At 40.5% G+C, this 27,405-nt stretch overlaps 1 protein-coding gene and 1 long non-coding RNA gene across 3 annotated transcripts; both read left to right on the top strand.

Annotated features, from left to right (window-relative positions):
• The first annotated feature begins 9,922 nt into the window (after positions 1-9,922).
• Positions 9,923-11,271, top strand: LOC116724610 (uncharacterized). Of its 2 annotated transcripts, XR_004340160.1 has the most exons (3): positions 9,923-9,940; positions 10,057-10,140; positions 10,637-11,271. It is a non-coding gene; the product is annotated as an uncharacterized LOC116724610 (long non-coding RNA). The 2 variants fall into 2 exon arrangements; XR_004340159.1 differs by having other exon boundaries at positions 9,923-10,140.
• Positions 11,272-15,856: 4,585 nt separating this feature from the next.
• On the top strand, positions 15,857-23,094 carry LOC116724912 (alpha-tectorin-like). Its single transcript, XM_032570704.1, has 16 exons — positions 15,857-15,871; positions 15,928-15,990; positions 17,458-17,551; positions 17,658-17,787; positions 18,287-18,542; positions 19,242-19,398; positions 19,492-19,579; positions 19,673-19,735; positions 19,886-20,082; positions 20,161-20,295; positions 20,382-20,569; positions 20,657-20,808; positions 21,492-21,737; positions 21,825-21,987; positions 22,104-22,187; positions 22,700-23,094. The coding sequence occupies exons 1-15, from the start codon at positions 15,857-15,859 to the stop codon at positions 22,185-22,187; spliced, it is 2,031 nt and encodes a 676-aa protein (XP_032426595.1). The 3' UTR covers positions 22,700-23,094.
• Positions 23,095-27,405: the final 4,311 nt, after the last annotated feature.

Raw genomic sequence — 27,405 nt, 5'->3', positions numbered from 1 at the left:
CGACTAGAAAAACTTCCAACGAATTTTCACTTTAGGAACCAGCTTTGATCTTTATGACTGAGGTTTAGGGCCACATGAGAAAAAATAAAACTACGAGAATAAAATGGTTTGAGAATAAAGTCGAAATATTACAAGAATAAAGTGAGAACAATGCTGGAATAATGAGAATAAAGTTATAATATTAAGAGATTAAAGTCTAAATAACAGGTTCAGTTTATCTGCATGTTGTGATTTAAGACCAAATTGTTAAAAATCCAAAGAGTTAAAAACTACAGATGTTTCCCCAACATGTGGACTCACTTCATTAACTGGTTGAACTTGGAACCAGTTTAAACTGGTTAAGCTGGTTGACCAGGTCGCCCAGTACGAAGGAAAGGTCCAGGTCTGACCTGAACCCGGTGCTGACCGACCAGGTTGTCTCTCATCAGCTGCTTCTTGTGACTTTTCATCATCTGAAGTTGAGGTTTTTCAGTTTCATTAAATGTTCAGGTGAGTGAAGGAGAAACGTTCAAGAAGCTCCAGAGGAGGAAACTGGTTTCCAGCTGAGTCAGCTCCACTGTGCGTGTCCCTCAGCAGCTCCCGTCTCTTCCTCTGATGAGACGTCCTGGCCTGGAGCAGAGAGAGTGACGGGACTTTCCTGTCGTTAACAGATCAACCAGCAGCTGCTTGGGGCTTCGCTCACGTCTGTGTGCTGACTCAGCAGAATCAAACGCTTTGACTTCAGTCAAAAGTAACTTCTGATCAGGTGATTTGGTGTTTCCACAGGGAGCACCTGGGGACAGGGAACGCTTCACATGGATCTTCTTCTTCTCTGATGAAGCTTGAACAGGAGCCCTGTTCAGTCCGGTTCAGTCCGACTCCAGTCCGTTTGTATAGAAAGTCCGGTTCGTTTGGAAAGGTGTGGATGCGTAAAAACAAAAAGTGAACTCTGGTCCATCTGGGTCCAATTGAACTATAGTTTGCTTCAAATGCAAATGTGAACTTGAAGCGAACTGAAGCCTCCAGGAAGTGAACTACAGTGCAGGGCATTCTGGGTAAATACAACCCAAACAAACATGCTAGCCTAGCGCTAGCAGGAGAAATGGCTCATGGTCAGTTAGGAAAGACAAAACAAAAATTCTCCAAACGTTAAAATCTGACGCCACCCCACTTTTATTTACATTTGATGAAGAAGGAAGTAGCGCTCAGCGTCTTCTTCAGAGGTTTTTGTGTTGTTTCCTTCAGTGCTTCATTGTGCAGCGCCCCCACAGGCCAGGAGGGGAACAGGTTGCTCAAAAGGTTTGGTTGGTTTGACTCAGAGCAGCGAGAAAGAGAAATGAAACGCCATCTCCAGCAGATTGAGATGTAACAGGTTGTAACTCTGGTGTCCAGTGGAACCGAGTCCATTGAAGACACCAAAACAAACCACTCACATGACTACCACATAGCATACTGCAGGGCAATTATGAACTATGATCCAGACTCGGTTAATTATCATATTTTAGACACAATAACATAGATAATTAGATTGCTCATGTTGAGGAACGTTTTACAAACATCCGACTCCAGGAGTTTCCCTGATTTTAAACCGTTTATTTCACAAAATGGCCGACTCAACCTCTGAGGCGGTTTACATGCAGAAGGTGGGCGTGGCTTCTGGGCGAAAATCTGCTTTCTATTTATCATATGAAGTCTGAGAATTGATCAAGCTAAACAAAGTTTGGGCTCTAGGGGGCGCTAACAACAAACTAAATGTCCCAAAAGCACAAAGCTTTGTGTGTTGAGCTTTTCTAACATATTTTTATGGTCTAACAAATAAAAATCATGACTAATAAACTGATTATGGGTTTCCTCAGTGGGTTTGGATCCCTTTATAAGCTTACAGCTTCTTTTCTCCATTCTGGTCATTTTTCTGTTTTTTTAGGAGAATTTCATTTTTCTTGACTTTATTTATTTCATCTCTTTTCTCCTTCTTATCTCAGCAGGTTTAAAAACCCAACAACTGCTTCCTTCTCGAATATTTTTTTCTCTTTTTCATGTTTTTCTTATTGTTTTGTGTATTTCTGACTTTGTGGGGACATTTTGACCGTTTCCTCTGTTTTATTCGTCAGTTTTCTTTCTCCCCCAGAATTTGCCTTCTTTTCCTTTTTTACCCACTTTTTCCTTCTCATTTTGAATTAGGGATTCATTTGTGTCCCTCTTTGTCGTCTGTTGATAAAAATTGCATGAAGTTAGACTGACATTTAAATAACAGAAAGAGATCAGAGTAAAATGTCCTGTTTGGTTTTTCTGAGACATTTGAAGCAGGAACCTCCACAGGTCAGCAGCTCAGCTGATTAAAACTTCCTGAAGATGAAACTTCCAGGTTGATCCGACTTCTCATCTTTGAAACATCCCAGGACTGAAACCAGGAGCGAGTTTTTGTTTCAGCGTGCTTCAGATCAGAACAGACGGGTCACGTCTTCCTTACAGATCGGCTTCTCAGAGAAACCAGATAGAGGAAGAAGTCGCGTTTCTCCCACCGGCCCGCCGAACGATTTAGTCCGGCCCGCTGGCTAAATGCATTATCATTATTCAACAACGATTATTGAAAAAAACATGTACTTCGTTTAATTTAAAATCTGCAATTCCTATATTATCCACGAGGGGCGCTGTGTTTTATTCAGAGTGGAAACATGATGCAACACTGCATCGGAACTAACAGCAGATGGCAGCACTGAGCTTCAGGTCCTGTAAACGGCTTTACCAGCTTTTTGCTTTTTTCCTGGCAACCTCATCAACAAAATGTCTTTGTCAAAAAAGAGAAAGGTAGACACAGAGTGTCGGATTTTTCAAGAAAAATGGACTTCTTCTCATTTGTTCACGGAGGTGAATGGAAAACCCGTGCGCCTTGTGTGCCTGCAGCAGGTTTCGGTGCTTAAGGAATACAATATTCGGCGCCACTATGAAACTCAGCATGGCGAAAAATACAAGCACTTTAACGGAGAACTGAGAAATCAGAAGATAAATGAAATGTTGACGGGTCTGAGGAAACAGCGGTCTGTTTTCACCCGGAGTCGAGAGGCCAGTGATGCTGCGGTGAAAGCCAACTAGCTAATTGCTAGCCAAATAGCGTTAGCATCAAAGCCTTACTGTTCGTCAAGAACTGCATGCTGAAGGCTGCCGAAACTGTGTGTCCTGATCAGCGCGACAAGCTTTTGCCAATATTAGCTTGAGGAGAAAATACCGTGGCAGACAGAATTTCGGAACTATCGGCAGATTTGGAAACCAACTCAAACGCAAAACGGAGTCATTTCTCGCATTTTCTGTTGCAATCGATGAGAGTACTACTGATACTGCGGACGTCTCTCCACTGGCCATATTCGTTCGTGGAGTTGACGAGACGTTGACTGTCACAGAGGAGTTTCTTGAGTCGGTGCCCATGACCGACACCACGACAGCTGAAGACATTTTCCGCTCCGTTGTTGGAGCGCTGGACAGAGTCGGGGTGGACTGGTCCCGCGCCGTAGCCTGGCTACTGATGGCGCGCAGTCAATGATTGGGAAAAAGACAGGTGTTGTGACAAAGTTCAGAGAGAAAGTACAAGCTGCAAATAAAGGGGGTGAGTTTTGGACATTTCATTGTATTTTGCATCAGGAGGCATTTTGCTGCAAGTCGTTAAAAATGGATCACGTCATGGAGGTGGTTGTCTGAACTGTTAATTTCATCCGAGGCAGAGCTCTCAATCATCGTCAGTTTGACAGCCTTCTCAGTGAATGCAACATTGCCCATGGTCTACCATACCACACTGAAGTTAGATGGTTAAGTAGAGGTGCTGTGCTGAAGAGCTTCTTTGATCTACGTGGGGAAATTGGACAGTTCATGGAGAAAAAAGGTAAACCTGTTCAGGAATTACAATGCCCGCTATGGCTGCAGGGCCTTGCATTTATGGTTGAGACCACAGGACACTTGAATAATCTGAACAAAATGTTGCAAGGACGCAAAAAAATTGCAACACAGTATTATGACGCCATATGTGCATTCAAGTCAAAGCTGACGTTATGGGAGACGCAGACGGCAAGCGGGGACCCTGCTCATCTTCACCTGTCTAAGAGATGTGTGCGCAGCAAGCGTTAACCGTGATGTGAAACGGTACAAAGATACGACTTCAAGGTTGCTGAGTGAGTTTGAGAAAAGATTTCAGGTATTTAGCGAACTCGAGACAGAATTCTCAGTTTTTCGCTCACCACTCACAGTCAGAGCTTCGGATGTGCCCGTTGACATGCAACTTGAAATCATTGATTTGCAGTGTGATGTGGAATTGAAGGACAAATTTGCATCAGTTGGCTTGGACACATTTTACAAGTACTCTCCTTCCAGGATATCCTAAACTGACAGCACTGGCTGCGAAAATGTTGTCCATGTTTGGGACTACCTACCTTTGTGAGCAAATTTTCCTCACTAATGAATATAAATAAAACAAAGCTTGCGCTCAAAGTTCACACATAGCACTTAAATGAGACTCTGGAAATTGGCTGCTGCTCAGGACAGGATGCCTGATATTGATTGTACCTGTCCAGGCTAAAAGATGCCAAGTTTCAGGGGCAAATACTGAGTAAAAACCAAATCCTATGGGAATGTTACTGTCAACGTTGCACTATTAAAAATTACAGCTTTGAATATTTGCCTGAATTAATTCTGTTAAAGTTAGTGCTAGTCAGTAACAGATTTACAACAAAGAGTTTTGTTGAGTAAAATATTTATCATGCATGCAATACATGTTAGTATGTAAGTTTTTCTATATGTATACATTTTATGCATCAAACAAGAAAGGTGACAAATGTACTTAATCAAATATCTGTTTAAAGCAGCTGACACTTAAGATTTCAAATGTGTGAAGCCAGACAATTTGTTCAAATTGATTCCCAGATGTGGAAAATTGATTTTAAATCATTTATTAATTTTTATCTGTTTGCTGTATTATGTCATGCAGGACAGTGTTTTTAAGTTCCAAAAACTGTGAATAAATGTTTTGCAACATTGTACAATCACTGTGATCAGTTCTTATGCATAATGCACTTAAATAAATGTAAAAGTAGTGTTGAAATTGCACATGCTTTTCTTAAAAACTCTGAGCTTTTTCATAATATATTTTGTAAAAGTGAAATTTGTTTAATATAAAAATCAACAAGTCCACTTTTACTAGTTCTATTTAATCTTGCAATGAGTTTACCTGTGTGGCCCCCTTGAGATCAGATTAAGCTGTGTGCGGCCCCTAAACCAAAATGAGTTTGACACCCCTGATGTAGAGAGTCTTTACCATCACATAAGGCAGGATTTTGATGTAGTTTTAGTTTCCTAAAATTCAGAGAACCATTTTCTCTTTAGTGCAGGTTGTTTAAGCAAGCAAATACATAGTGAGCAATGAAATAATGTGGAAAATGTTAAATGTAAGTTTTTAGCATCAAAACACCGAGTCTAAATTGGTAAACATGCTTTGTCAAACAATAGTTAAAATTCTTTGTAAATGAATTATTTGAAAATCATAAGAGTAAAATGAAATAATGAGCTTTAAAACTGTAATGTGAAGTGTTTTGGGAAAATAGAGTCATCTTGAAGGTTTAAATCATGCTGAAATAAATGATTCTGTTTGTTTTGAAAGTTTACCTTTTAGGAAAAAAGGCAGCATTGAATATGGGTAGAATTTCTCAGGTAAAATAATAAACCTGTTTCATCAACATCTTTATTTAAAGTAGTAGAAATTGTGATACATTAGCAGGTAATGCATCATCAGGGAGGAGAATATGTTATGGGTTTACCTTTTATATTACTTAATTAGATTACTGAAACTTATATTACTTAAACAAAATATTTGAAGAACATGTCTGATCTGTACTAAACACAAAAGTGAAAGGAAAGATATTGCTGGTGAAATATATGCTTATTTTAAATGGATTTGAGTTGTTCTCCATTAAAAGGTGTTCTGACAATGGGCTAAAGTATTTTGAAACCAATAGATAACAAATTTATAGTGATAATGAAGCATATTTTGGTTAATTAACTTGGGAAAATAATTATAGAAATTAAAAATATTATTGTGTTAGCCATTTTCAGAGCATTAATTTAATGGATTAAGAATGTTTTAAGAAATGTTTTGAAGAATCTGTTATTGATTAAGTTATCACTAATCAGTAGAAGTACTCAGGTGGGTCTGAGATGAGGGATTATAATGATTTTTCTAAGCTTGCTTTTTGTTTTGATTTACACCCAGTTAAAACGATTTGGAATAAAACTTTAAATTCGACGACAAGTAAAAGCCTAGGTAAAATTGATATATTTTGAAAATGTTTGGATTTGTGAAGGCATACATTGACATTATAATTACTCCAGGTCTAACTCTTTTGAATCTTTGTTTAAGGAAAGCATGTAGAATGTTTTAGACAAACTACCAGTAAAATCTAGTTTGTTCTATAAAAGTAATTTAAACTGGACTGTATAATTCACACTGATATTCATTGTTTTGATGGTAAATGTAAGCTATACAACTACGTCTTTAAGCTTTTGTTATTGTTTTGTTTTTGTTCAGTCTTATATTACAAGATTAGTTTAAAATGAAGATCTGCATATGCTTAACATTCAGGGCAAACATTAATTTAGAACCTTGTCTTTTGAAGCAGGTGATTACAGGGTTTCGGTGTTTTCCATTTGTTGGAGGTGTAGTATTGAAACGTAAATTGAATGGATCACATCCACCATTTAATGAGCAGAACTTAGTAAAACTGGACAAGCAGGAGATAAGGTTTCGCATGATGAGTTGCTCATGGCTTTCTACACACAGACTGGCCTAGAGTTCAGAGCTCCAGGCCTGACTCTGGACTCTACAACAAAAGCTGTTGTCTCTGAAGAAGAGTGCGACTGCTTGGAGAAACGGTTTCACATTTATTCCGACGATAGCAGCCACAGATGGAGACGAGCGGTGGAGAATTCACTTGGACACAGAGTGAATTGAAGATATTTGTGTTGAATACACAAATGAATGATGCCTTTGGAAAATCTGATCTCTGTTTTGTCATTGCAGTTTTGCAGCTGTTTTTCTGGTGTCCTGTGGATGTGGTCTCATTCAAAGTCTGCGTTCTTTGATAAAAGATTAAAGTAATTCCCCTGATGGAAAATAACAAAGCCAAATTTACTTTTTTAAGTTAAGCCATTGTTTGATTATGCTGACACTGATGAAGATGACACTAGAGAATGTTGTACTTATATTTCTGATGCTAATGAAACCCATTTTGATGAAGCAATGTCTGCCTTGAAAAACCTGCAACAGGCCATGTCACAGGATGCAGTTCCCTCACGAGGAGATGTTTTTTCTTGGCTCATACTTGGACCATGGTGGCATCTTCTGTTGAAATTAATGATGCTTCTTCTTATTATTCTTTTCTTGTTTTGTATTTTTACTGCCTGCATTATTCCATGTTTAAAATCAATGATAGCCAAAACTGTTGGAAATGTTATGTATCACTATCAACTTGTTGCCTCCATCTCTGAGGGAAACTCTGATGTCTAACGTTGTGACCATACATTGAAAATGTGCCAGCAAGAAATGTGTTTTTGATGTCTGTGTTAGACTTCATAAATAATAATATGAAAAACAGGAGGGAAGGTTAGAAAAATTATCTAAGTTCATTTACTTGTGAGTTTATTTGAAAGGTTATGTTTTCATATTATTATTTTGTGTGTTGTTTACTTGACTCCTTTTCTTCTGTGAAATACTATTAACCATTTTTAGGATGTTTGCCTGGAGGCTAGAGAAGTTTGCACATTCCTGTGTTATCAGCTACATGTGTAACTGATTAGTTGTGGTCAGCCACATGCCCTTGTAAGGGCATGTCCACAGAAGGTTCCAGAACACCCTGTAAAAAAAGGTCATTGGTCAAAATCTTTGTGTGACTCTGTGAAAAAGCCCAACCTCCTTCCTTGTATTTTCTAATAAAGCCAAATGCGGACAAAGATCGGGCAGAGTTGATCCCAGACAGTGTTTGACGGCGGCTTTCCGCGTCTCGGATCTTCCCTCCTTTTCTGCAGAAAAGAAAATTCTGCCTCTGGTTGAATCTTTGCAAGTTAGGAATTAAAATAAACCTATCAGACCAGTTTTTCTGATCTCTGCTCTTCATGGTCAGCCGGCGGTTCTGTTGCGCTCAGTTTACAGGTCCACTGCGCTGCTGAAATCTGCCTGACTGGGCGGAAGTGAGGTCAGGAAGGAGTTTGATATGACGCAGTTTGAGACTCTGCAAACCAGGGATGCTGCTTGCTGCGCCCTTTTGGCCGACCAACGGAGGGGCCACTGGGAAGGCCCCAGTTAGCCCCGTATGCCAGTCCGTTCCTGGTAGAGACTGGATTCTAAACTGGGGCAGAAGAAACATTTGAGGTAATAAGTGAGAAACTGAAGTGACATTATAAAACATACTGAGGTCATTTTAGTTCAGCATCAGTTTGAAATGTTACCAAACAACAAACTGTGAGTCACATCTGCTGTTCCTTGGAGCTCCACCTGTTAATTACCAGGTGTAATTATTATTATTATTGTCTTCATTCTTCAGCTCATCTTCCTCATATCTGTGGTGTACATTTGAGGCAATGATGCCTTTTAGGATTCACTGGGTTTATAACCCATTACTGGACAATCCTCTGTAAATGTCCTCTGGTTTCATGAAGGAAAGGTGGAAAAACAGTTGAAGCCCAAAACAAATGTCATGTTGTGAGAAATCACTGAGTTATTAGCATCTGGTGTTTTAATACATGGCTGCAGCTGTGCTCAGGTTTCTGGTTCAGTGACATTCCTTTGCAGGTGTTTCTGTCTTACCATCAGTAAAAATAACTGAACAGAATGAGCCCGGGGCAAATACCTGTCCCAGGTGTTTGGCCAATCATCACCGTCCCCTCCTCGTCTCCAGGTAGGACGGAGACGCCAAATCGGCCCAGCAGCTCCGGTCACCAGAGAGCCACCTTCATCATCACCTTCATCATCCTCCTGTAGAGGGTAAGACCCGCTGGACTCTCTTCTGCTCATCCATGGAGACATTTCTCACAGAAAACCAAATTCTCTGAGGGGGAAAGAGGAAACATTCACAGCAACAGAGCCACGTAGAAAAACAACCGAAGATTATTACCATCTATTTGCAAAATCACCACCACAACAAGCTTTTAACCATAAATTCTCCAGATGGAGGAAACTTTCACAAAAACTTTGTTAAAGTTTCATAAATTTTATCATGACAGAAATTGATTTGGAGAAATTTTACTTCCCCAAATTGTAGCTATGTTACAAAAAAAAAAGGTTTTTCAATTTGGTCCAAAATTTCCACATAAATTTGCATTTTGGTGCATCTGATGATGAATTGTTAAAATATGATTCATGTTTTGATCAGTTACTTTTTACCAAATGCTTTTCTGCTCTTAATTGAGTCGTTTCCTGGACAGAAACTTTTTACTTTTACTTGAGTAAAAATATGTTGAACTATTGCTTCTCTAACTTGAGTAAAATTTGTGGTGTAAAGTTACCCTGAGAGCTTTACAGAATCAGAAACTTTGACTTTGATTCTCTGAGCTTCTATGCACCACAAATCTGGGACAAACCACCAGAAAACTGCAGAACAGCTGAAACACCGAGTTCCTTTAAATCCAGACTAAAAACTCAGCTGGTTAGAGCTGATTTGGAAACATAATCATGAAACATTGATCAATAATCTGATGTGCAAAATGTAAAGCTGTTGACTTTATATTTTTATGTTTTTATGATGTAACGCTCTTTGAAATGCCTTGTTGCTGAAAGGTGCTCTACAAATAAAATTTGATTTGGCTGATTGATTGTTGCCATGTCAGGAAACTTTCCAGGGTGCGTTTCTTAGGAAGGTCAAACTAAACCACAGAAGAACACACACAGCCTCCAGCTGTTTGCATCAAACAGGAGAACACCTGCGTCAAGGTGCAGCTTCTCTGAATCTCACTCACCTCAGGATGTTTGACGCTAACACACTATGAGAGACAAAGTTCAGCTTTGACAGTCATTGAAATGCAGACTTGTCTGTCCTTCACTTCTAGACGTGTGGTGGAACTCGGAGACGCAGGTCTGTCCGGTCCCAGTCTGGAGCTGCTGCCTTCATCAGCATGGCTTGGACTGCCTAGGTAAGACTGTCTGTTATTCTGACATATTATTATTATTATTATTATTCACATTTATAATTGTTCCTTCCCATTAATCCTTTAGTGATTATCTCAGATGATGTCAGTGGATCAGTAGCTTGAACTCTCCACTAGGGGTCGTAACTAGTCGTCTAGTTTACGGTAACACCGCTGGATCTTTAGACACGGTTGCAGGATCATGAAAATGAAAACCTCAAACTCTGATAGTCGTCACATCAATGGAGACAGAAATAGAAATGGACAAAGTTCCTGATGGATGGGAAGAGAGACCAAGCTTGAACTTTTTACAGGGTTTGTTTTTGTGACAAAATGTTGGTGTTGAGCTTTTTAAAGGAAGATTTCCTGAGTTTTGCACATAATGTTTGAGTTATTAAAATATGAGGGGAAAAACTTTTCATCATCTTGTAAAGCTGATGTCCAGTTGAACCACAGCAGTTTGTGAAGTCTGGTTCAAACTTTGCTCCTGTTGTCTTTTCAGGTGAAGGACCTCAAACTCCATGAAGATCCAGTCTGTGGACCGGTTCTGATCCAGACCCGGGTGTTATGAGGAAATCTCTGACACATAGCGGTTCTACTGCTGAGCGTTTCTTTGTTTTAATCAAATGTGGTGAAGGGAAGTGAGTGAAACACTAAACTAATCAGTTTATAGTTGGTCTTCAATGAAAGAAGCTTTTTGATTCTCACCTTGTCTGAGCTCAACACATTGTAGATGTGAAACATCCCATAATGCACAGAGGAAAACAGAGAGCAGAATGAGGCTGCAGTGGTTCACAGTGAGCTTCAATGTTTCAGTCAGCTCTACAATCAGGAGGAATTTGATTTCATTTCTAGTCTCAATGATCAGTAAAGGTTTAGCAGGGATTGGTGGCTGTTACTGAGCCGTTTTTCTTCTTCTGAAGCTGAAATTTACAGAAACTCCAACATGACGTTTGTAGGTTGATGTCAGTTTTTAACATCTATAAAATTATTATCAAGTTGAGTTTTCAATTCAGAAAGTTAAAGCAGAGTTTTAACTCTTACAAATGTAAAACTGGAGCACTTCCCCCTCTTGTGGCTACAATTTGTATTACATACAAGCTTTAACTGGTCATTTGTTTTAATTCTTCTAAACTTAGACAGAATAAAAGCCATTTGAGGTCAAATAAATGATTTTTTTCTCATTCTGCTTTCGGCCTTTTGTAGTTTTTCTTCAGTCTTTGGATGGATTGTTGTTGTTTCTTGTTTGGTTTTCATGTTGGACATCTGATGTGCGGCGGCGACATAAAGATCAGCACTTTTGATTTCTAATCACTAAAATATTAAAGTGTGCAATGATGATTATTAATCAAAGATTTTTAGTTTTTATAATAACTACTTTGGATGAAGGTGATTAAAGTTGTCATTCATGTTTTAATCAGCAAATAAACATTAAAAATAAAAGTCTGTATTTGGTCTTTTATTCATGTTGAATATCCAGGTCGGCGTGGGATATTTATGTATTTAGATTACAAAAGGCATTTATTTGACAAGATAATCAAAGTCTTTATTACTAAAGGTTTGGTTGAAATTTGATCATTTTGATGGATTTAGATGAAACTGACTGTTTTAAGGTCAAAGTTGTGTAATTGCATGAGAGCTGGAGCCGCATCAGGCCGGCAGGGCGGCATTGACCTTTGAACTCTTTGAAGAATTAATGAGCTACACCAACATTTCATTTCCCATTAATAAAGTGGTTTTGAATTCAAATTGAATTTGAAAAGCCTGCATGTAACAAGTATGAATAGTAATCTAAGCTTTAGTGAAGTTTCACAAATCACCTAAAGGTTTCACAAATCCCAAACATGGATTAAAATATTCTGTTATTAGAGCAGAATAATCCAGTCCAGGTTTGAAGAGTCCAGGTGTTGTAGTTTTTAACCTAGAGCCGATTAAAGATGCGGAAGGTGGTGAAAAATTGGGTGGAATCGCCCTTTAGTCATTTCCCCAATCGGAACCAACTTCAGCTTGGTTCTGCAGACCGGGCTTCTCTGCTGGAGAGAGAAATATGGAGATTTAATTCATGACTCACTGGCAGGAACAGACGGCCAGACGAGGCTTTTCTGTCTCATGACCGTCGTTGAGTTTGTAATAATCGCCTCAGAGGCTGTTTTCTGTTCGGACCAGTTATTCTGATCTCTGCTCTTCATGGTCAGCCGGCGGTTCTGTTGCGCTCAGTTTACAGGTCCACTGCGCTGCTGAAATCTGCCTGACTGGGCGGAAGTGAGGTCAGGAAGGAGTTTGATATGACGCAGTTTGAGACTCTGCAAACCAAGGATGCTGCTTGCTGCGCCCTTTTGGCCGACCAACGGAGGGGCCACTGGGAAGGCCCCAGTTAGCCCCGTATGCCAGTCCGTTCCTGGTAGAGACTGGATTCTAAACTGGGGCAGAAGAAACATTTGAGGTAATAAGTGAGAAACTGAAGTGACATTATAAAACATACTGAGGTCATTTTAGTTCAGCATCAGTTTGAAATGTTACCAAACAACAAACTGTGAGTCACATCTGCTGTTCCTTGGAGCTCCACCTGTTAATTACCAGGTGTAATTATTATTATTATTGTCTTCATTCTTCAGCTCATCTTCCTCATATCTGTGGTGTAAATTTGAGGCAATGATGCCTTTTAGGATTCACTGGTTTTATAACCCATTACTGGACAATCCTCTGTAAATGTCCTCTGGTTTCATGAAGGAAAGGTGGAAAAACAGTTGAAGCCCAAAACAAATGTCATGTTGTGAGAAATCACTGAGTTATTAGAATCTGGTGTTTTAATACATGGCTGCAGCTGTGCTCAGTTTTCTGGTTCAGTGACATTCCTTTGCAGGTGTTTCTGTCTTACCATCAGTACAAATAACTGAACAGAATGAGCCCGGGGCAAATACCTGTCCCAGGTGTTTGGCCAATCATCACCATCCCCTCCTCGTCTCCAGGTTTATTTAATCCGGTGACGCCAGCAGAGACCAACAGAAGCAGCAGCATCCGCCGGACAGAGACCCCAAATCGGCCCAGCAGCTCCGGTCACCAGAGAGCCACCTTCATCATCACCTTCATCATCCTCCTGTAGAGGGTAAGACCCGCTGGACTCTCTTCTGCTCATCCATGGAGACATTTCTCACAGAAAACCAAATTCTCTGAGGGGGAAAGAGGAAACATTCACAGCAACAGAGCCACGTAGAAAAACAACCGAAGATTATTACCATCTATTTGCAAAATCATCACCACAACAAGCTTTTAACCATAAATTCTCCAGATGGAGGAAACTTTCACAAAAACTTTGTTAAAGTTTCATAAACTTTATGTTGACAGAAATTGATTTTCAGAAATTTTACTTCCTCAAATTGTAGCTATGTTACAAAAAAAGGTTTTTTTCAATTTGCTCCAAAATTTCCACATAAATTTGCATTTTGGTGCATCTGATGATGAATTGTTAAAATATGATTCATGTTTTGATCAGTTACTTTTTACCAAATGCTTTTCTGCTCTTAATTGAGTCGTTTCCTGGACGGAAACTTTTTACTTTTACTTGAGTAAAAATATGTTGAACTATTGCTTCTCTAACTTGAGTAAAATTTGTGGTGTAAAGTTACCCTGAGAGCTTTACAGAATCAGAAACTTTGACTTTGATTCTCTGAGCTTCTATGCACCACAAATCTGGGACAAACCACCAGAAAACTGCAGAACAGCTGAAACACCGAGTTCCTTTAAATCCAGACTAAAAACTCAGCTGGTTAGAGCTGATTTGGAAACATAATCATGAAACATTGATCAATAATCTGATGTGCAAAATGTAAAGCTGTTGACTTTATATTTTTATGTTTTTATGATGTAACGCTCTTTGAAATGCCTTGTTGCTGAAAGGTGCTCTACAAATAAAATTTGATTTGGCTGATTGATTGTTGCCATGTCAGGAAACTTTCCAGGGTGCGTTTCTTAGGAAGGTCAAACTAAACCACAGAAGAACACACACAGCCTCCAGCTGTTTGTGTTGGCATCAGGCTGAGCACTGAATGCCAGCTGCTTCCTGTTGGACGTCGTTCCAACCAGAGTTTAGCTGCTTCGTCTGTTTGGTGTCAGGCTCTTTGTTACACAAGCAGTTTTGTGAGGTGACATGATTCAGCTCACTACCAGCGCTGCTGTTTGGATCAACCAGACTCACTACAGATCAAAACCAGGACCGGATCATTTGTAGCCTCAGAATCTGGCAACAGATCAGAAAGAGTTGGAAGTTGCCAGATATTGCCATTAATCCACTTTAAGTTTTGGTTTAACATTAAAAATGTTACATTTCTGGGAGAAATCTGAAACAAATATCATCATTTAGGTCCTGCTGCTGATTCATCTGCCTTGTTGTCAGTAACTTTACAGCCTGTGTTTGTACAGAGGACATTTGTGGCCCCTGCAGGTGTCCCTGTGGCCCCAGGTGGCTTCCTCACCTCCAAGGAAGACAAACCCAGCAACAGATTCTGCCTCAAAGGAATTCATTCATGACTGAAATAAAACGAGACGTTCAAACTTCAACAATAAACTTAGCAGAAAGTAAAAACTGATTTATGTTTCATGTGATGTTCTGTTTTCCAGCTCTCTGATTGGTCGCCTCCAACATGCTCCGCCTCCTGCTCCTCTTCCTCTCTGCTGCCATGTTGCTGCCAGGTGAGTTCCTGCAGTTAGAAGCAGTTTCTGCTGAGTCAGTGAAGATGGAGGAACGGAGCTCCTGCTGCCATCTTGGTCTCCAAACAGACCAACTGATGCTGGTTTATTCATCTACAGATTGTCATGTTGCTGCCAGACTCTGGTTCTCATCTCATGTCTCTGTGTTTCAGGAGCTGCTGGACAGTTTAAAGGATTTACTATGAACACAGAGGTGGACATCAGCTCATGCCCCATCACGTACTTTGGACAGAAATACGAACAACTTTATGTGAGTAAAATGACTGGATGAACCTCTACTAATTATTGCTTAGTCAGACGCATGATGATGATGATGATGATGGTGATGGTGACGATGATGATGATGATGATGATGGTGATGGTGACGATGATGATGATGGTGATGGTGACGATGATGATGATGATGATGATGATGGTGATGTTGATGATGATGATGATCTCTGCAGCTTCAGAGCTCTGAGTCTGCCTGCTTTTATTTTGAAGCAAACACAGGAAGTAGGAGTCCAGAGGATTTCTGCTCATTTAATCAGAAACTGATCTGTAGAGTTTTATTCCTCAGGACTTCCAGACTCTTTTCTCTTCCTGATGAATCTTTGTGGGTCGGTTTTTCTTTGACTTGCTGTGTTTCTGTTTTTTCAGCTGAACTTCACCAGTGACAACTTTGTTCTCTGTTTCACCGGCTTTTATGAGCCTCAGAGCAGAGGAGACTGCTTGGTGATGCCTAAAACAGCGAACGCACAGTTTTTAATTCAAAGTATGCCTGCCGGTTCTGATAAATACATCCTCCAGAATCTGCCAAGCATTAAGAACACTGGGAAGTGCTTCGTGGTCTTTGCAATCTCTGCAGTAAGTTCTGTTCAGTGATTTAAATCTGTTTTCTGGTTTTAGAAAAGACTTAAACACAAAACATTGATGGAAGAATATGAATGAACTGATAGAACTGTATGAGCTGTTTACGTTTAGTTCTTATATTTTATTCATTGTTTATATCGCCTATAGTATGTAATTATGTTTCATGCAAAGACTTTTTGTGAAAACCTTTTGACTGGATCAAACCTGCTGACTGTTTTTTTGTATTTCTTTTAGTACCGTTTAGTTCTACTAAACTATGGAGCACAAAGTGCTTACGTGGGTTCAGACCCATCAGTGGTAAGTCTTTACATCTTTTACAAAATACAGGAAAAGCTTTGAGTTAATAATTAAATATTGTCAGATCTAAACATCTACCTGAAGATTTTCCTGATTATTTTCAGTTTTTATCAAGACATCCTTTAGACTCCACGTCCACTGGCGTGGACATGATGTTTTTCTGGGATTAAACTAATAAAAATATTAGGGAATTGGTTATTTACATGATGCTTGTTATAGATTGGTTTATTATTAAGCAAAAACAATAAAGTTTAGACCCTTAAGTTGATACTAGTGAGTTTCAGTCATCCAGACGAGCATGTGACTGAAAACAGACGAGGAGGAGGAAGCTTCTGTTTTACTTCAAAAATATTCTTTATGTTCATAACAGCACAGAAAAGTTTTCTCTGTATATTTTTAAGTGTTTCCAGTAATAGTATTTGAAAGTATTTTGAACATTTTTCCTCTCATTAAATCGTAGGACCTTTTTAAAAGTTGAATGTCCATCCCAATGGACATCAGGACTTTGTGTTGGCTGTACAGCGCCTAATTATTCAGTGTTACTGTGCAAAGAAAGAAGCATGTGTGAACATTTCATAGCCAGTTTGTGATTTCATAATGATTTTCTGTTATTTTCTCAATGATGGAGTAAAAACTGTCAAACCTTCTTGAACTGACGGTACATCAAGAGATTTCTGATCCAGTGATTGGATGAGGAAAATAAGCCACAGGAATTAGATGGTAAATTGAGAAGTAAAGCATTCCCAGTTTTTCAGTGTCTCATCCAGAGAAGTTCAGCTTCACAGTGAATCAGTGGGTGTTGTTGTCCTGCTAGATCAAATTATCAGTCTGTAAACACAAAAATCTGAGAAAAAAGTCAGAGCCGACTGGATGCAAGAGGCCATAATGCACAGAAAAAACACATTTCTGCTGCAAGAAATGTAAAATCCAAACTGAAACTGCTTCAAGGTGTTCATAAAAAATAAAGGTTACATGGAAATAGCCAGTAGTTTGATAACTGTGTAATCTATTGTTATATGTTTACATCACTACAAATAATAGCATGTCAATACATCTGAAAGTTCAATGGCCATCACTAAAGTCAAAGCTATATTTTATATTATTTATTCTCTATTCAGACATGCACACTGATAAACAAAACAGCAAAATCCAGTTTAAAAGGTTGAGACCATGAGTTATTGCATGAAGCTCTGCGGGGAAAGTATAGAAGTTTTCATGACGTTCTACGTTCATTTAGTCAAGATGTCCATTACAATGGACACCATGAAAAACATAGAAACATGAGACAAAAAACATATAGAAACATGAGACAGGAAAAATGTCTGTCTTGCTCTTTAGAGTAAAAATCAGCTGAGTAAAACAAAGTTTTGGCTCAAAGAAAGAAATGAGTTTTTATCAAGACATTTTAATGAAATCAGTTTTTATTCTGTGTTGAGTCTCTGTGGTTCTGACTCTGTTGTTCTGCAGTTCCCTGATTTTCTGGTGGATGGAAACAAAGTTTTCCCTCCGAGTGTTGCAAACCAGCAAACCTACGCAGATCTGAGCGGCTGCAGGTCATCAGGTCAGTGAACCTCTGAATCCAAACCTGAACTTTGAGATTCAGTGAAACAGTTTTTCCTCAGATAAACTGAGTTTCTGAGTTTTCTGTCTCTTCCTTCGTTTCTCAGGCGTTCTGTTCAGACCTGGAGACGTTGTCAGCTCTGATCCAAAAACCTGCAGGACTCTCACCTGTTCTCAGTCTGCAGTCCTCCAGAATACCAGCTGTGGGCCCACGGAGCGTTGTCAAGGCAACGGCGTGTAAATATGGTCATTTTTACTTATTTACACGCTCAAAGTCCTGCTACTAAAAACAGCACTTTGAAGGGTGCTTTATAAATAAAATTGATTGATTGATTTTGTATTTGAAAAGTGGGAAAGAGAAAAATGTGTTTTCAAATTTGACTCATGAAGTTAAATTTCACTGGAGCTGTGGTCTTTTTCACAGCAAGCATTAACTTTCAAGGAGCAGCAGGAAGTGTTAAATGAGCTTTTATTGTGAAGGAGAAGCATGAAGTGATAAATGAGCTTTTATTGTGAAGGAGCAGCAGGAAGTGAGCAGCAGTGGAGAACAGATCAGAGATCAGTGAGGCTGAAATGAATCTTTCTGCACAGCAGTTGGTCTAAATCTGAGTCCTTCACATCAGTCAGACCTCAGTAACATACTGACTACTGATCCAGAGAGCTGGAGGAGTAGAGCGCCCCCTGGTGGCTGTGGCCCCCAGCAACAGGTCTTGATGTTTGTTTCTGCCTCCACCAGCTGCTCCTCTGCCTCCTCGTTGGGCTCCGTCTGCACGGTGACGGGTCCGGCTGTGGTGGACTTCCAGGGCCAGCAGAACTCTGTGAAGGACCGGTGCTGGTACTCTCTGCTGAGGATCCCATCAGGCCCAGACTTCCAGGTTCTGGCCCACTTCCAGGAGCGGCGCCGTAAAGACGTGAGCTTCCTGGACGGCGTGACGCTGCGACTGAACGGGTCGGCCGTTGACATCCAGCTGAAACAAGGAGGCAGAGTTCTGGTGAGCCGCTGCAGACGCTTCATGGCTTCCAGCAGGGCCGTAATCTGGATCCTGGGGTTCTGGGGGCCCAGCCCAGGAACCTCTGGATTTATGAAACAAATGCAACTTTTTCTGCTGCTAAAGAGCAAACTGATACTTATAAGAGACTGACATGAAGTTAAAATAAAATCATTTTAAATGTTCACAACAGGAAAAACACTAGCAATGAATTTGATGATTAAATTTCCTAATTTAAAAGTTTTGATTAAAAAAATCTTAGACTTTATAGTTTTTGTGGTTTCTTATCTCCTGAACCCAAAAGAACTGAAACAGTTTTGAACTTTTTTTTCTATCAGCTTTGATCCTAAAGACAACTTATAAAAAATATTTTCTGAGTTTTAGCTGAAAACAAATGTCAGATTCAGTTTTAGTTGAACTTTTTCAGTTGGTTCATAATTTATTTCAGTCATTCTGTGTGTGTGTGTGTGTTTAAAGCTTTCCTCATGCTACAGAACCTTTTCAGAGCTGCTGAGTCACAGGTCCGTTGTAGTCTGAAGTTTGTAGGTGAAGCAGCGTCTCTCTGCTGCTTCACCAGCAGGGGGCGCCACCTTCCGAAGCCCCTCCAGACTCGCCTGTAGCTCCTTTTCTCAGACAGACCTCCAGGTTTCTGTGGCTCAGCCTCTGAGTTCTGACAGTCCGCTGTGTCTCTGTGGGTCGCAGCTGAACGGCTCGCCGCTGACCCTCAGCGGCTCGGTTCAGACGGGTCACGGTGTGAAGCTCTCCAAGGACCAAACTGGAGTCACTGTCCAGGCGTCCCTGTCCGACTTCTCTGCTTCTGTCTTCTTTGACGGCTCCACGGCTCAGATCCACCTGAAAGGTACAGAGCATCAGATGAGTTTGGATCCTGAGGATCGCTGCTGTCCTGCAGTCTGATGCTGATTGTCTCTCGCTGCGTCCTGAACCCGTCCAGGTTCTTATGGACTGCCTCTGCAGGGTCTGTGTGGAAACGCCAGCAGGTCTCTGAGTGAAGAGCGGCTCTCTGAGGACGGCTCCACCAGGTCAGACCTCCTTACCGACCGACCGCTGCTGGACGGACGGACTGCAGGTAAACTCAGGAATCGGTCCTGACCTTGTTGTGTGTCGCCCCCTAGCTGTGAGGCGCAGTACACCGACGCTACTGACACAACCACCAGCTGCACCAAGATGGCTGAACGGTGAGCACATTGATCCAGAACCTTTAGTCTGAGTTTCTCTCTGATCTCTGGGGGAAACTTCATGTTTCATGGTGTTTGATGCCTCGTGACGTCAGTTGTGATGGGAGACGAATCCGTTTATTGATCATTGATTGTCTCCATGTGGAGCAGCTGTAGCCTCCTGAAGGAGGCGCCCTTCTCCTCCTGCGGCGTGGACCCAGAGCCCTACATGGCCGCCTGCACAGACACTTTGTGCCGCTATCCGGATCTGGATGGCCTCAGCTGTCGGTTCCTGGAGGCCTACGCCAGAGCCTGCAGCCTGCAGAGCAGCGCCGCACCGGAGGACTGGAGGTCCAAGGCTCAGTGCTGTAAGACCTGCTGCCCTCCGTCTGCTCCATGAATCTGCTGCTGCTGCTGCTTTTCACAGTAATGCATCTGCTCTGCAGCGCCCCCTGGGGCCGTCTGTCAGGACAGGACCTGCAGCGATCACGAGTTCTGTGGAGAGAAGACAGCTGGAGGAGAAACTCGCTGCTTCTGTCGGGCCATTTTTGCCTCCAAGTACAGAGAGACGAACTCTTTGGGTAGGACAGCTGTGACCTGAGAACAGGCCTTAATGTTTGGAGGAAACCCTCTGACTGCCTCTCCTCACCAACGCTGTAACCTCCAGGTGATCCGCCGGTCTGCAGGCAGAGCTCTACTTCTCTCTCTCTGGTCGGGTGTCTCCTGGAGGACAAAGGCATCGACTACTCTGACTTACAGCTCAAAGATCCGACCTGCAGAGGTCAGATGGACCAGCAGACCCACATGGTGACCTTCAGCTTCAACAGCACCGACCTCTGTGGGACTGAGGTCACGGTGGGTTCGCGCTCTGCTTCGGGACCTTGATGTGGAGGCAACTTCACAGGTCAGCTTTTGGTACGGAGTTAATGTTTCTGTTTGCAGACCCACAACAGCCAAACCATCTACAAGAACACCATCATGACACAGAACCTCTCCTCTGGAGGAATCACTCGCCAAGACCAGGTCTACATCGGGTTTTCCTGCGTTGAGACCCAGCCGGACATACAGACGGTGGCTTTCAGGATCAAAGACAGGTGGGTGTTGATCCCATCAGGTAAACTTGTGGTTTTTAGTTTCAGAATCAGGTGAAAAAGATTCAGTAAAACATTACAGAATAGTTTGGTCAGTTTCTGTAGGAATAGATTGATATAACAGAGTCCAATCCTTTCTCTTTATGATTCAGGTCAAAGTGATTTTACAGATTTGGCCAAAAGCTTAAACACTCTATGAAATACTAGATGTAGCTACGCTGTCCTATCATAGATATATGTTGCATAGAAAACATAACTTTGAAGAGTTGGAAGCTTTTAGACTCCTGTAACTTGGGTCGTTCCTTCATCAACGTGTCTGTAGCGTAAAGTTGAGCTGAATGCAGTTTGGTTCCCCTACGAGATGAACCCGTCGTCATAGCAACATCGTGACGGCCCACAGCGTCTGTTGACAAGGGCAGTGATTGGATGTGGCCTGTGAACAAGCAGGAAGCAGAGGGGAAATAATGGGAGGCAAAACAGGTGCAGAAAACCAAGACATAACAAAACCTACTAGAAAGAAAAGAAGCTCCGGTTAAGCTGACGTAAAAACTGAAACACCAAGGAGACGACCACAGCTAGCATCTCCATATGACAGTACAAACCTGCTGGATGCAGAAAGCAAAGTAAAATCTTTGAGCAGTCAGAAGTAGAAGCAGACTCCTGCCAGCTGTGTGTGTCCTCTGCAGCTCTGTGGTTCAGTTCATCTCATCCGGACTTTGGAATTACTCTCTGACCATGAAGGCCTACACCGACGCCCACCGAACTCAAGCTGTGGCCTCAAACACCAAAGTTCGCCTGAACCAGAAGATCTGGGTGGAGCTGGACGCCAACGGCCTGAATGAAAGCCTGGTTGCCTTGGTGATGGACTCCTGCTGGGCGACGGACAAGGAATCGGCCAACGCTAGCCGTAAACATTACCTGATCAAGAACGGGTGAGACCGCTGCCCATATTCAGCCTCTGTGACCTTTCTAACCTCTCTGATCCGACCACCAACGTTTGATTTGACGCTTGTGAGCAGTTGTCCAAACCCTGAGGACCAGACGGTGAGCATGGAGGCAAACGGAAAGGGAACCTCCAACTCCTTCTCCTTCAACATGTTCCAGTTCATTGGGAGCTCAGCTGAGGTCTACCTGCACTGCAAACTGCAGCTCTGCATCAAACAGGAGAACACCTGCGTCAAGGTGCAGCTTCTCTGAATCTCACTCACCTCAGGATGTTTGACGCTAACACACTATGAGAGACAAAGTTCAGCTTTGACAGTCATTGAAATGCAGACTTGTCTGTCCTTCACTTCTAGACGTGTGGTGGAACTCGGAGACGCAGATCTGTCCGGTCCCAGTCTGGAGCTGCTGCCTTCATCAGCATGGCTTGGACTGCCTAGGTAAGACTGTCTGTTATTCTGACATATTATTATTATTATTATTATTATTATTATTATTATTCACATTTATAATTGTTCCTTCCCATTAATCCTTTAGTGATTATCTCAGATGGGGTCAGTGGATCAGTAGCTTGAACTCTCCACTAGGGGTCGTAACTAGTCGTCTAGTTTACGGTAACACCGCTGGATCTTTAGACACGGATTGCAGGATCATGAAAATGAAAACCTCAAACTCTGATAGTCGTCACATCAATGGAGACAGAAATAGAAATGGACAAAGTTCCTGATGGATGGGAAGAGAGACCAAGCTTGAACTTTTTACAGGGTTTGTTTTTGTGACAAAATGTTGGTGTTGAGTTTTTAAAGGAAGATTTCCTGAGTTTTGCACATAATGTTTGAGTTATTAAAATATGAGGGGAAAAACTTTTCATCATCTTGTAAATCTGATGTCCAGTTGAAACCACAGCAGTTTGTGAAGTCTGGTTCAAACTTTGCTCCTGTTGTCTTTTCAGGTGAAGGACCTCAAACTCCATGAAGATCCAGTCTGTGGACCGGTTCTGATCCAGACCCGGGTGTTATGAGGAAATCTCTGACACATAGCGGTTCTACTGCTGAGCGTTTCTTTGTATTAATCAAATGTGGTGAAGGGAAGTGAGTGAAACACTAAACTAATCAGAGTTTATAGTTGGTCTTCAATGAAAGAAGCTTTTTGATTCACAGAGGAAAACAGAGAGCAGAATGAGGCTGCAGTGGTTCACAGTGAGCTTCAATGTTTCAGTCAGCTCTACAATCAGGAGGAATTTGATTTCATTTCTAGTCTCAATGATCAGTAAAGGTTTAGCAGGGATTGGTGGCTGTTACTGAGCCGTTTTTCTTCTTCTGAAGCTGAAATTTACAGAAACTCCAACATGACCTTTGTAGGTTGATGTCAGTTTTTAACATCTATAAAATTATTATCAAGTTGAGTTTTCAATTCAGAAAGTTAAAGCAAAGTTTTAACTCTTACAAATGTAAAACTGGAGCACTTCCCCCTCTTGTGGCTACAATTTGTATTACATACAAGCTTTAACTGGTCATTTGTTTTAATTCTTCTAAACTTAGACAGAATAAAAGCCATTTGAGGTCAAATAAATGATTTTTTTTTTCCCATTCTGCTTTCGGCCTTTTGTAGTTTTTCTTCAGTCTTTGGATGGATTGTTGTTGTTTCTTGTTTGGTTTTCATGTTGGACATCTGATGTGCGGCGGCAACATAAAGATCAGCACTTTTGATTTCTAATCACTAAAATATTAAAGTGTGCAATGATGATTATTAATCAAACATTTTTAGTTTTTATAATAACTACTTTGGATGAAGGTGATTAAAGTTGTAATACATGTTTTAATCAGCAAATAAACATTAAAAATAAAAGTCTGGATTTGGTCTTTTATTCATGTTGAATATCCAGGTCGGCGTGGGATATTTATGTATTTAGATTACAAAAGGCATTTATTTGATAAGATAATCAAAGTCTTTATTACTAAAGGTTTTGTTGAAATTTGATCATTTTGATGGATTTAGATGAAACTGACGGTTCTAAGGTCAAAGTTGTGTAACTGCATGAGAGCTGGAGCCGCATCAGGCCGGCAGGGCGGCATTGACCTTTGAACTCTTTGAAGAATTAATGAGCTACACCAACATTTCATTTCCCATTAATAAAGTGGTTTTGAATTCAAATTGAATTTGAAAAGCCTGCATGTAACAAGTATGAATAGTAATCTAAGCTTTAGTGAAGTTTCACAAATCACCTAAAGGTTTCACAAATCCCAAACATGGATTAAAATATTCTGTTATTAGAGCAGAATAATCCAGTCCAGGTTGGAAGAGTCCAGGTGTTGTAGTTTTTAACCTAGAGCCGATTAAAGATGCGGAAGGTGGTGAAAAATTGGGTGGAATCGCCCTTTAGTCATTTCCCCAATCGGAACCAACTCCAGCTTGGTTCTGCAGAACGGGCTTCTCTGCTGGAGAGAGAAATATGGAGATTTAATTCATGACTCACTGGCAGGAACAGACGGCCAGACGAGGCTTTTCTGTCTCATGACCGTCGTTGAGTTTGTAATAATCGCCTCAGAGGCTGTTTTCTGTTTGTACCTGTTAGAAAAATTATTTAAGTTCATTTACTTGTGAGTTTATTTGAAAGGTTATGTTTTCATATTATTATTTTGTGTGTTGTTTACTTGACTCCTTTTCTTCTGTGAAACACTATTAACCATTTTTAGGATGTTTGCCTGGAGGCTAGAGAAGTTTGCACATTCCTGTGTTATCAGCTACATGTGTAACTGATTAGTTGTGGTCAGCCACATGCCCTTGTAAGGGCATGTCCACAGAAGGTTCCAGAACACCCTGTAGAAAAAGGTCATTGGTCAAATTCTTTGTGTGACTATGTGAAAAAGCCCAACCTCCTTCCTTGTATTTTCTAATAAGGCCAAATGCAGACAAAGATTGGGCAGAGTTGATTCCAGACAGTGTTTGACGGTGGCTTTCCGCGTCTCGGATCTTCCCTCCTTTTCTGCAGAAAAGAAAATTGTGTCTCTGGTTGAATCTTTGCAAGTTAGGAATTAAAATAAACCTATCATTTGGGGGCTCGTTCAGGGATTCCCAACATACCCACCGCTGACGGAAGGAGTAAGACGCGCTGAAATCTGCCGGCAGTATTCTGAAAAGTCCCGGGGGGCAATTTCCTCGCTGGGCCAGTGTCTTATGTCAAGCTCCTTCTGCCAACGGTGGATTGACGGGACTCAAAACTGGACAGAGCAGGATTCAACCAAGTAAGTAAATGGAATGTTACGGGCGGTTTTCAAGTCCCCCGTTTGACGTCAAGAAAAAAAAAAAAAGGGGAAAGTATAAAAAACACACGTAGGGAAAGGCAATAAATGTGATACCTAAAAAACAGTGGGAAAGGTGAGCGGTGGGCTTGTTGGGGATGATTATCAAGAATTCTCCACTCAAATCATTTATTGAATTTAGTCCAAGCGAGAATTACTACAACAAGAACTTGGCCACCACCCTACTCTTCCTATCCCCCGTTCTGTAGAGTCCACCCTAGGTGTGTAAAGAACGGGATGAACACACTGTAAAAATATGGGTTTTTCCCACGGGAAGGAGAAAAGTCTTAAAGGGGATGAGAAGTAATGTGTCAGATGGAGCCAGGAAACTTAAAGTACCTGACTAAATGGAAAAAGAAGTACGGTGTAGATGGTGTTGAAAGTAAAATAAAGAAAAAACGTGGTGTTTCGGTTTTAAAATAAGGGTTAAGTAAAAAACTGGTACCAGAAAACAGGAAATTATTGGTTGTTGTTAGATTCTAACATAAGTTTGAGATGTCTCTTTATAAATGTGCACGGTATTTAAAACAGGTTCCTGAAGACTAAAGTTTAAAATTAATTAAATTAAAACATGAAAAATGTTAACAAAACATTGGGAAATTCCTGAAGCTTCAGTAAAATTTGATAAAAAATTAGAGTAAAATTTGATAAAATAATGAGGACAGACTGAAAATTGGTGACTGATGAAATTTTGACTGACTACAAATCTGACCAGTTGTTTTGTGTTTTGTGTTTTTGTTTGTGTTACAATTCATGTTGGTGTGAAAGAGTGTGTGTAATTGGAGATAAAATACCACTTGGTATTTTATGTCATATAAATACAACGAGAATGTGAACAGCACCTCTGTAAGTGGATGCCATAGGCAAGAATTTCTCACTTGGAACAACCAAGCAGAAGCAGAAATTACCCTGCAGAGCATTTTTTTAGTGCTGTCTCGTGGTGCAAAATTTCCAGTTTTTAGAACACCCTATGTGTTAAACTGGACTAAATTATTCAAATTAAGCAACAACAGCAGTAAGTGTGACCTGCAGTGTAAAGATTGGAAGGCATTGAAAGATAGAATCCTGATAAAATAAAACATCTGAACAAATTGAAAGTAAAAATATGGGTTCTAAGGCTAAATAAATTGGTAGAACTACAGGATGAAATATAAATAAATTGTCATGAGGTGGTGCGGGTGAGGTGGTGAGGCAGACGCTGTAGACCCAGATGAGGTGAATAAAGGAAGTTTAATGATGAAAATAATGTCAAAAATCCAAAAACCTGGCAGCACAGTTGAGCAGAAGGCTAGGGCTCAGCACTGGTAGCAACAGGCTACACGAATGGACAACGACAAGACATTGACAAGGACCCGACGAGGAACAAGGAACACAGGTGGAGTTAAATACACGGGAGGGTAATCACAGAAACGAGACACACCTGGGAACAATCAAGGGGAGGACAGGACAACGAAGAGACTAAGGACACAGAAAACTCTAAATAAACACAGAAAAACACTGATCCTGACATAAATAAAGAATAAGCCAAGAAAATGAGGTCACAGAGGATTGTGGAAATGATGTATTGGCAAATTAATAGATGACTGAATGAAAAATAAAGTAAATAAATAGATAAATACATAAATGATTAGGTAGAGAAATAAATAAAATAAAAAATGTATATAGAATTGAGAACTAAAATATTAGATAAAAATGTTAATTATTCCTTCTAGGCTGAGAAGGTAGTAGTAAAAATAGAATAAAATACAATGAGCTACAATGGGACCTTTTTAATGAGTTGAGGATAAAGAAAAAACAGAAAAGATCTTTAGAGAAACAGGCTCTAACTGTAAGAGGAATTGCCCAGATAACAACAAACTGCAGCATGCAGCTGATTCTAGATAGTTTCACAATCAGTCTTTTTAAACTGACCAAAACTTTAAGATAGATAAATATTATTAAATCTACAGGACTTATTGATAATTAAGACAGGATAAATTAGAAGTAACTCTCTTGTTAAATAGAAATTGATTAAATACAGAAAAGTTTGCTAAAATTTACAAGATTTGTTGTTGAAGGATAACATTAAGTTTGAAATAACTTATGGTTAATGAAAAAAGATCATGTGGAACTATTGTAGAGAATCAATATTAAACTGTAATAAGAGATGATTGAAAAGTGCCTACAGAAAGAGAGGGCTGCAAATAAAATAAGAAAATAAGAAAAAATAAAATAAATAGAACAAAACAGGAAAAAGTGACAAGTATGTTTATTTAGACAAGAGAATAATGAAGCCCAGGGAGGAGTTGCAACCCAAACTCACAGCAGCTCAGCAGGGGAGAACAAGAAGAGCTGTGCTGTAACTTCTACCCCCACT

This window comes from Xiphophorus hellerii, chromosome 8 (genome assembly GCF_003331165.1).
Source record: "Xiphophorus hellerii strain 12219 chromosome 8, Xiphophorus_hellerii-4.1, whole genome shotgun sequence".
NCBI lineage: Eukaryota > Metazoa > Chordata > Actinopteri > Cyprinodontiformes > Poeciliidae > Xiphophorus > Xiphophorus hellerii.
This window is presented reverse-complemented; position numbering and strand designations above follow the sequence as displayed.